The 11275-nt window shown below is 40.0% G+C and overlaps 1 protein-coding gene across 1 annotated transcript; it reads left to right on the top strand.

The window, feature by feature from the left end:
* Positions 1–370: 370 nt before the first annotated feature.
* Positions 371–10847, top strand: LOC107755091 (serine/threonine-protein kinase TAO2-like; the record flags this gene model as incomplete). Its single annotated transcript, XM_016571760.1, has 11 exons — positions 371–452; positions 1683–1850; positions 1990–2196; positions 2281–2409; positions 2515–2751; positions 3251–3379; positions 3565–3768; positions 3869–4108; positions 4644–4856; positions 5611–5793; positions 6496–10847. Coding segments are annotated over 11 exons (2668 nt in total), but the record flags the coding sequence as incomplete, so codon positions are not given.
* Between the last annotated feature and the right edge of the window lie 428 nt (positions 10848–11275).

Genomic DNA, 11275 nt, shown 5'->3' with positions numbered 1-11275 from the left:
GAGGTTTTAAGGATTGTCAGTTTCAGTGGCTTCATCTCTCATTCATAATCCGGTCTAAAAGCAGCCGTCAGATGGGGAAGATTTCTATTCACACTGTAAATCACAGCAGTAAAACAATATGATATGTTTACGATCTCTAGCCTGAAAAATAAAGCAGCATAATCAAGTGCTTTTGTACAGCTCAATTAACTGGAAGTTGCTGGCTGGAAGCCTTCCACAACAAATTTCAAAATGGCTGGGCAGCCCGTGTCCATTTGTCTATTGAAAATAAGGTTAATATTACATTTTTAAATAACAGTTTTCATTTTTATTGCAGCGTCATGTTTTCTGTATATTTGTCTTTTATGTATTCTGTGTGTGTTTAATGCAGGTCGGACTACTTCCGTAACTTTGTGGACTCTTGTCTTCAAAAGATCCCTCAGGACAGGCCTACCTCAGATGTGCTGCTCAATGTGAGACTTGAACACACACACAAACACACACACACTTTCTGACTCTGTATTCATTATTTCATTCACATATTTTCTCTCCCCCTTGGAACTTTTGTTCTTGCTAGGTCTGTCATCATTTACCTAATCGCCTTGTTATTAGTTTGAAAAAAAAAATCACAATTATTATGCACTTTATATTCCAGTACAATATAGAAACAAAATTGGATGAAATGTCTTTTTCAAATACTGAAAATAATGTATGGCAGAACCCATGTGAAACATGCGATTCTTAGCTCAAACGTGTTTTGAATATGGAAAGGGGTTTTTGAATATGGAGTTTTTGGCTGTTTGAACTGTGCAAATTCAGCCACTACTTCCTTGGCCATTGCATGTGATCGGTTTGATCTATCAAAGAGCGTTTATTATATCTCATCAGAATATTTTTAAGACAGTATGACCTAAATTTGGAGACATTTGAAAAAGTACACACACTACTGTATCATTCAGAGGATTGAAGTTAAAGATTTTTACTGTTTTTGAAAGGGCTTTTTATGATTACCAAAACTGCATTCATTTAATCAAAATACAGTAAAACCAGCAATATTGTGGAAAGTTACAATTTAAAGTAACTGTTTTCAATTGTAATGTATTGTAAAATTTGATTTTTCTGCAACCATTACTCCAGTCTTCAGTGTCACATGATCCTTCAGAAATCATTCTAATATGATGAATTGGTGCTCAATAAATGTTTCTTATTATCAATGTTGAATGCATTTTTTTAAAGAATTTTTTTGTAACATAAATGGTAAATGTTGCAATACTGAGTCTGAGCAGCAGCAATTATTTGAAATGGAACTCTTTTGTAACATTACACGTTTCTGTTTTGCAACTTTAACATATGATTGTACAGGTTGCCATTGATTTGTATTATGCAAGAGACAGAATAACAATCACAAGAACAATAGGAGGAGGTAACAAAAGGAGTAATAGTAAAAATAAGAAACATACAAAAGGTACTTTTACACTAGTGGCTGATGACTAATAGCTTACACCAGATACCTAATAAATCACATCTTAAGCTGTATTTGTACTAAGCTTATACTGCAGGTGATAAAATGAACAATTAAATCGTAAATAGCTATTATTAGTATGACAAATATAACTGCTGTAACTGTACCTCATCTATCTTTACATACACACTGAGATTGTGTAATGAAGCTCTGTGGCTCACACCATGTATTCCCTTCACAGCACCATTTCCTATGCCGAGAGCGCCCCCATTCTGTAGTGATGGATCTGATCACGCGCACCAAAGACGCTGTGCGAGAGCTGGACAACCTGCAGTACAGGAAGATGAAGAAGATCCTGTTTCAGGAAACTCACAATGGCCCCACACAGGAAGGAGGAGAGGAGGAAGAGGTCAAGCATTGTCTTTGATCCTTCTGTCCAGTTCAGCCCAGTTTCTGCTCTTTTGTGGCATTCTATACTGCAGAAAACAGGAAAAGCCATGACATCTTTTTTTGTTTGTGTGTGTGTGTGTGTGTGTGTGTATGTGTAGGAAGCAGAGCAGTACCTCTTGCAGACGGGCACGGTGAACAGTATGGAGAGCTCTCAGTCTGTGCCCTCTATGTCCATCAGCGCCAGCTCCCAGAGCTCCTCAGTCAACAGCCTGGCCGATGGCTCCGACGACAGTGCTGAGATGGCCATGATGCAGGAGGGAGAGCAGACAGTCATGTCTAACAGCTCCATCATTCACCGCCCCACTGTACGTAAACGAGGCCGGACAGTGCACAATCTTCTGAAATGCTCTTTTCCTCGACTAATTTCTAATTGTCCATCTGTCTGTCAGGCACGTGATAATATTTACGATGACCCATATCAGCCAGAGATGGAGTCTCCACAGCAGGCATCCTCGGCCGCTCGGAGGAGGGTGCACAGGAACAGAGACCATTTCGCCACCATCCGCACAGCCTCTCTTGTGAGCTCCTGACTGACCTGCAGCTCAGAGTCCTTTTTTTTTTTTTCTTTATATCAGAAGTTAAGATAGACAAGCTTCTCTCTCTCCCCCTTTCTTTCATTCCAGGTGACGCGTCAGATTCAGGAGCATGAACAGGGCTCAGCTCTGAGGGAGCAGATGTCCGGATACAAGCGCATGAGGAGGCAGCACCAGAAACAACTGCTGGCTCTGGAGAACAAACTCAAGTCTGAGATGGATGAACATCAGCTCAGACTGGACAAAGAGCTGGAGACCCAGAGAAACAACTTTAGCAGTGAAGCCGACAAGTTGAGTAAGAAACATCAGGCTATCCTGGAAAAAGAGGTGAGAAATAAAAAAGAAAAAGATACTAGACCTTTCACAATCCCTTGTTCTATTATGTGCAAGAATGGGAATATCATATTCGTACAAAGGCTGCATTTATTTTATCAAAAATACAGTAAAAACAAATATTGTACAAATGTTATTACAATTTAAAATAGCTTTTTTTATTTAATATATTTTAAAACATATCTTCTTCCTTTGATGGAAAAGCTAAGTTTGCTGCCATTATTCCAGTCTTCTGTGTCACTTGATCCCTCAGAAATCATTCTAATATCCTGATTTGGTGTTCGTGACATTTCTTATTATTTTTGTGGACATTGATACATTGTTTTTCATTATTTTTGGTGAATAGAAACAACATTATAAATGTTTTTACTGTCACTTTTCATCAATTTAATGCATCCTAGTTGAATAGAAGTATTCATTTCCCCAAAGTTTTGAACGGTTGTGTGTTTATATATTGTTTATACATATTTATGTTGTTTTTTTTTTTCTTCAGATTAAAGCTGCACAGGCGGAAGAGAAAAAATTTCAACAGCACATATTGAACCAGCAGAAGAAAGAACTCAACAGCCTGCTGGATTCCCAGAAACGCCAGTACAGGCAACGCAAGGAGCAGCTCAAGGAGGTACGCTGTCGAAGAGTCCACTCTCCTTATGGCTTCATGACTATGAATTCAGAGTAACTCTACTTGATGTAGCAATAAATATTAAATTGGTCAAACTGTTAATGTCTTTTGCGTCATATTCATCAATCCCATTACTTATCCTTAACTTGCTTTTGTCACTCTGAAATCCTTTACTATGGCAACAGGAGCTGAGTGAGAACCAGTCCACGCCGAAGCGAGAGAAGCAGGAATGGTTGGTGAGGCAGAAAGAGTGTCTGCAGCAGATCCAGGCTGAGGAAGAGGCTTCGTTATTACGGCGACAGAGGCAGTATTATGAGCTGCAGTGCCGACAATATAAGAGAAAGATGCTGCTCGCGAGACACAATCTAGAGCAGGACCTGCTCAGAGAGGTTAGACAAACACATTTATGAGTGCTTTTCCCTTTCTTTTTTGCTTTCTACCTCACTTTTTGTCTGTGATCTCTTGCTATATCTTTATTTGTCCCTGTAGGACTTGAATAAACGTCAGACTCAGAAGGATCTCGAGTGTGCCATGTTGTTGAGACATCACGAGTCCACTCAAGAGTTGGAGTTCAGGCAGCTGGGGCTGGTCCAGCACACTCGGGCCGACCTGATCCGAACGCAGCACCAGAGCGAACTGGCCAACCAGATGGAGTATAATAAGCGGCGTGAGCAGGAACTCCGTCAGAAACACGCTGTGGAGGTCCGCCAGCAACCCAAGAGCTTAAAGGTGAATGGGATGTTTAGTGTTTGTGATGCACAACAGGGTTAGACTAAATTCTGGACTACAAGTGAATGCAATGAACTGCAGAATGAACAGATTATTTCCTAGTTATTATTATTTTTAAGGTTATTAATTATCATCTAGGCGCTAAAGAGCATTTTGGGAATTTAATTTCTTACATGGTCTAAAATCATTAAATCATTATTTTTGTCCAATTTTAATTCTACTTCATTCAAATGCATTCCAATGCATCTGGTTTGATATACCAATTCAGACTGAATTGGAATTTAAAAGGCATTCTGAATTCAGATTTTAGTGCCACACAACTCTAATGTTCACTGACTGATGTTTGTTTTTGAAAAGAGACATGTTTGGCAGTTTCAAGGGTGAGATACCACAGAGAACTTCTGTTAAACTGAACCATCTAAATGACACCTAATCAAACATTCTAGTGATGTAAATACACACCAGAGGAATAGAAGACATTTGTTTGCTTAAATGTCAAGTGCTCAAGTATGTTTCTTGCACTTTGTTCTTTCAGACGAAAGAGCTCCAGATCAAACGTCAGTTCCAAGACACCTGTAAGATTCAGACACGACAATACAAAGCCTTGCGCAACCACCTGCTGGAGACCACGCCCAGATCAGAGCATAAAACCGTACTGAAGAGACTCAAAGAGGAGCAAACACGTAAACTGGCCATCTTGGCCGAGCAGTACGACCATTCCATCAAAGACATGCTGTCCACACAGGCTGTGAGTAAGGCAAGGAGAGACCTTCTTTAATGCTTTGTTTCACTTTCAGTGGTGCACAATCACAGTAACCAGAATGAATAATGCATGTATGCAAACACATATTTGAGTTAATCTCACATAAACCAGTCAAGAAAATTTTTTCCCATTCCCATTATTCTCAATGGCTTATTGTAACTCTATTTTTAATAGTATTACAAATACTAAAGCCCTGTTTACACCAAGCACGATAACGATAAAGATATAGCTCTAAAAATTGTTCTCAATATTAAAGAATAGCAGAGTCCACACCACAACTATAACGATAAAGGCACAGAGAAACGATATCGTTGGAATCACTTTCAGAACGATTTTTTCCAGCTGATGAACGATACAAACCGCTGGTGTGGACGCTAATATCGTTATCTTTATAGTTATTGTCCTTGGTGTGAACGGGCCTTTAGTCTGCATAATATAAAGGCAGTAAGTTAGTGCTTTTAGTAATGTATCTTTTTCATATCATTTATTTTTTTACATCACAATAATGTGAAAAACAAAACCAAAAAAAACTAATGGACCTAAAATATGCTTCATTTTCTTTTAACAAAATAAAATTATTTGTTTATTTAGATTTTGAAGTAGAATATGACGGGAAATTTTCTTGACATGTTTCATGAGGTTTTCCCACTTAATCCACATTTCCTGTACCACACTGGACCTAAATCTCTTTAATGGCTGCTTCTCTACTGATGTCCTGCCTCTTTTGTTTACCTAACAGTTGCGATTGGATGAGACTCAGGAGGACGAGTATCGAGCGCTGCGCATGCAGCTGCAGCAGGAATTGGAGCTGCTGAACGCCTATCAGAGCAAAATAAAGATGCACACAGACACGCAACACGAGAGAGAGGTCAAAGACCTGGAGCAGAGAGTGTCTATACGGAGAGCTCTCCTTGAGCAGAGGGTAACAGAGAGAAATGGGTTGAATATTCCTGAATGAATTGGTTATGGTGGCAAAAAACCTGTTCAAAAACCTAATGATCTGCTTTAAAGGGATAGTACACCCAAAAATGATAATTCTGTCATCATTTATGTACGATGTTGTTCCAAACCTCTACGAATTTATTTTTTCTGCTGAACACAGAAGATAATATTTTGAAGAATATTGGTAACCAAACCATTTCTGGTCCCCGATGACTTCCATAACATTTTATTTTTCATATTATGGAAGTCAGTGGGGACCCGCGTTCTTCAAGATATCTTCTTAAATGTTCATCAGAAGAAACTCACTCTTGCAGGTTTGGAAGAACTTGAAGACGAGTACATGATGACAGAATTTTCGTTTTGGGATGAACTGTCCTTATATTATTTACACTAGCTTTCAAAATTGGGGATTTTTTGTATTTTTTATTTTTATTAAGGATGCATTGAATTGATCAAAATAGCAGTATTACATTTTATAATGTTACAAAAGAATCCTGCAAATATTTCATGGTTTACGCAATATTAAGCAGTACAACCGTTTTCAGCATTGATAATAATATAAATGAAACTTAACTCACAATTGATTTCAGTAAGATGACACTATAATACTGTAATAAGCATCATATGCATAGCCCACTTTTCTCACTCTTTTTCTTGCGGTCACCTTTTTGCCTCTCTTCAGATCGAGGAGGAGATGTTGTCTCTGCAGAATGAGCGTTCTGAGCGAATCCGGGCTCTGCTCGAACACCAAGCTCGAGAAATTGAGTCCTTTGACTCGGAAAGCATGCGCCTGGGCTTTAGTAACATGGCTTTGAGCGGCATCCCTGCTGAGGCTTACAATCAGGGTTACCCCAACCCTCCCTCATCCGGACCCGGGGGCTGGCCGTCCCGTCCCGTGCCCCGCTCAGGCAGCCAGTGGAGCCATGGCATCCAAAACTCAGCGGCGCCGCCCTCTTGGCGCAGTCAAAACAGCACAGCCGGCTTCAGCCAAGGGGAGCATATCTCCAGCCGAGAGAGGGATTTAGACGGCATGGGTGCCCGTGGCTTTCCAAGCTCTCGCTCCTCCGCCTCGTCAGCATCGTCTTCGTCCTCGCACCATCACCTCCACTACGTGCCGCAGCAGTACCACCACCAGAGCACGCCACACCTGTACCGCGACAGCCGAGAGAGAGAGTGGGGAGGAGGCAGGGGAGGAGGAGGCCACCACCACTCATCTTCATCCTCCTCTCATGGCCACTCGCATCACATTTCTTCCCATGCCTCTTCCCAGTCCATTGCTCTCCTCCCTCCACCACCTCCTCCTCCGCCCATCTCCTTTTCCTCATCTTCTCCTCCATCCTCCTCCTCCTCTTCTTCCTCTCAGAGTGGCTATGGAGGAAGGGGCGAGAGCTTGGCTGTGAGGGGCCCCAGCCTGATGGCTTTGAGAAACAGTCCAGGGCCACTTCGGAGAACAGCCTCGGGCGGAGGTGCTGGCGGGTCGGGCGCAGATGGAGCTTTGAGCCGAAGTACGTCGGTGACATCGCACATCTCCAATGGATCCCATCTCTCCTACTCGTAGAGGGTCAGGCAGGAAGTTCAGATGGTGCAGGTGAATGTTTTGAGGAGAAAAGGCCTTCACGTAGCTCATTTAGGAGTCCAACTGGGAGGCAGAGTGGAGAAACAGTATTTAGAAGGGCGCACCTTTACTTAAAAGAAGATAGATCTCAGGGTTTTGGGATGCGGGAGGGCTCAGGGTTTAGACCAGGAACAGGAGAGACGAGAGATGTACTGTAACAGGAGCAGAAAGCTATGCTGTTGAGTGTGTGGGAGGGAAGAGATGAAAATAACATAAGTGGTGCCAATACTGTAGATTGGGCTCATCCTCAGCCGGTTCATTTTAGTTTAGTTTTATTTTTAAACCGTCAGACAGAACCATTGAATTCTGCTTTCATGTCCAGGTTTTTTCTTGCACATCTAGGTTTAAGTTTTAAGATTTGAACTTTAAAAGACTTTTCCAAGATATTATCTAATGCTTAATCCTGGATCATATTAAGCTGAATTCGTTTAGTGCAATTCAATTAAAGACTGGGGTTTATTTTTAAAGGAATAGTTTGCCAAAAATGAAAAATCTGTCATTTATCTCACTCTCACGTTGTTACAAGCCCTACATATTGTTTTTTTTTTTTTCATAGAACACGAGGATTTTAAAGCAGCACTTTTTTATGCAACAAGTTCTGTTACGATCTAAAATGGACCCAAAAACACCATAGAAGAACCATAGAAGTAGTTCATTTGAATTTTGTGCTATATTCAGAGTTTTCTGAAGTTGTCCACCTGCTTTGTTTGAGCAGACTGAAATTGAAAATTCATTAGAAATAGTACACTAATGCATTCATCTTTTTGCAGAACCAAACATGCGCTTTGTCTTTGTTTTGGAGCTGTGAACCTACGGTATATGGAAAAGAGCTGCATTAAAGAGATTTTTCATAATTTATTCACATTCTATATTCTCTCTGTGGAACATAGAAGAAATTTTGAGAAATTTGTTCATACATGGGAGGTCAGTGGTAACCAGTATTCTTTGAAAAATCTTCTATTGTGTTCCACTGAAGAATTTAGTCTGCAGGTTTGAAATGACAACATTTTCATTTTTAGGTGAACTTGCTCTTTGAGCTTTCTCTCTTGTGTTTCACAGATGAAATAACAGCATATAGGTTTGAAATGACACGAGGGTGGGTGAACGATGGCAGAATTATTCATTGACTCTGTCTGATGAGTGTAACTTGATTTTGAGCCAGAGGATGACGAGTCCTGCTAATGTCAGTTTTACTGCTAACGGGAGCAGAGCGAACGAGTCGGATGCAATAGAAGGTGCTGTAGCATGTTTCAGGGAGAAGAGGTGTAAACTGAGGAACTAAAAGGGTGATTAAACTGATTTTTGTGTAATTATGTAGATAGCACTAAAACGATACTAAAAGAACGTCCATCAGTGATGGTTTTTAAACTGTACATTTGTATTTGAGTCAAGGACAGGAGGCAGTTTTTTTTATTTTGAAATGATTTTTGTATTCTGTATTTTATTTTTTTTTTTTACGATGCCACATGTCATACTGCCATCTAGAGGCTCAGCTGACCTAAAGCAACTCCGCCCACTGTCCTTATAAGGGCAAGCTGCCATTTAAGTTGCAGTTGGTTTTAACTGGGCTGTAATTCAGTCTCTGTTTTTAGCGTAGGCGTGATAAAATTACTTTTTAAAAGAGATTGAACCTGGCTGGGTTAATAAGCCATTTCCTTGACTGTGTAAATATGATGTACATATCAAAAAAAAAAAAAAGAGTTGGGTTACAAGTTTCTGTGCATGAGACTGATGTACAGAGACCATTTGTATACAAACATACACAACAGACGTTTATATATGACTTTGAGTATATATGTGTATAATACATCACCTGTCAAAGGTTTGACAGCGAAAGTCGTAAGATTGTTTCCTGTTCAACACTTTTGATCTCTATTGTACTTTACAACGTGTATATACAAGCACTGACTCTTATATAGGGTATTAATAATTCTGCTAGTTGAATTGGAAAGTGAGACGGAAAAAAAATACTGTCATTATTATTATTACACCTACTACTGCCGCTGTAATATTTGTGTTGTACACTAATTTTTCTTTTTACAACTTTTTTTAAGACTTTTTTTTTTTAATCAATGCTTACCACTAGGTGGGAAATGTTGGCACAGTAAGAATTTTAAGACTACATTTTAGATTAAAAACAAAAAGGACTACCTATCCCAGCATTCCTTGTTACATCTCAGGGTAGGAGTCTATTGTGCAGTGCTTTGTCAGGAGAGTAGTATTTTAGAGCCAGTATTAAACTTGTACAGAACCTTTTAAGAGATTTTAGCTGTATAGAACATTTCTAGACGACTGTAAAGTGTCTCAAACACCCCCCCCCCCGATCCAGTCAGTTTTTTCCCTCCATTTTCTTTTCTGGAATGCATTACTTTTTTTTGCGCATTTTAAATTTTATGCACAAAACGGACAAAAGGCATCACAAGCTGTTTACATTGACAACCAAAATCTCCAGCATACCCGTAAGAACGTGGTGAAAGACGAAGCTCGATTTTGCCAGTAATGTTATATTTTTCCTTCGGGAAAACCGAAATCTTTTGTGCTCCCACACTGCCAGCTCTCTATAGACACCAGCGTTCACTCGGACTCTCCCTTCGCTCTCCTGAACCGAGGAGACGTGCAGTACCTCACTCCCCCTGTGCCTGGCCGATCACCTCTTACTCCGTTTTCAGTGTTCATTCCCAAACACGTTTTCCTCCCAGCACCGCATTCCCTTATTTCTTTCCTTACTAACGGCTATGGACAGAAGAGGAAGAAAAAAAAAATCCTCGGCCCATCTGTAGCTCTGGGCTACCATGTAATGTGTTTACAGCAACACATGCTGGATTCTTATTAGCGTGTCCTCTTGAGGGGGTGTTTCAGTATCTGGTGGTAGGAAACTTAAGGTAAATGTATAAAATTGCTGTCATCATCCTGCAGTGTTTGAAGAACTGGAGCTGCAGGTGTCTGGAAGAGTGTGTGTAGCCTGTGCCGAAATGTATTGCAAAATTGTGATGCTTGAAAGGGCGATGGAGAGCTTGGTTGTTCAGGGAGCTCAGAAAAATAGGCCAAATTTCATTCAGGTGAAATGACTACAGGAGAACTCTGTAACACATGGGCTATAGAACTTGTACAGAAAATGATTAACAAGTCATTAAAAAGGATTCAAACAAAATGTCCTTGTGTGATCTGTCTGGACTAATGCACATTTAGCTTTTAGCTCTAGCCTGTTTTCTGAATGGTGAGAGTGCGCACTGAAGGTAGAGAAAAGACCGTTTCCATAGAGACCGAGGCAATACTAAATGGGAATTACTGGTTGCTTACTAAAGAAGCACATGTTGGTTCTGGTGTAGGGCTATTAGTCACAAAATGATTCCATTTAGTTATAGGATATTTTGTAGTTACATTCTGTACATTTGTTTTACTCTGCAGTGTTATGTGTAAAGGGCATTGCAATAACATTTCCATCTGAAGATAGCTAAACAACAGATACAAACAGTAAGATAATTCTCAGGTTGGAACATCAACATGTGGCTTAAAAGACTAAGATGTTCTTTTTAGGTTTTTTTTCCCCCGAGATATAGGCTATAATTTTATAAACATAAATAATGTTCCCACAACTTTGCATGGAGGTTTTTGTGATTAACCTGACTTAAAGGGGTCATATGATGCTGCTAAAAAGAACATTATTTTGTGTATTTGGTGTAATGAAATGTGTTTATGCGGTTTAAAGTAAAAAAAACACATTATTTTCCACATACTGTACATTATTGTTTCTCCTCTATGCCCCGCCTTCTGAAACGCGTCGATTTTTACAAAGCTCATCGGTCTGAAAAAAGCGAGGTGTGCTGATTGACCAGCTATCCAGTGC

The sequence above is a fragment of the Sinocyclocheilus rhinocerous genome, unplaced genomic scaffold, assembly GCF_001515625.1.
Source record: "Sinocyclocheilus rhinocerous isolate Xijiao unplaced genomic scaffold, SAMN03320098_v1.1 scaffold1063, whole genome shotgun sequence".
NCBI lineage: Eukaryota > Metazoa > Chordata > Actinopteri > Cypriniformes > Cyprinidae > Sinocyclocheilus > Sinocyclocheilus rhinocerous.
Note: the sequence above shows the minus strand (reverse complement) of the source record. Positions and strands in the feature narration are given on the sequence as shown.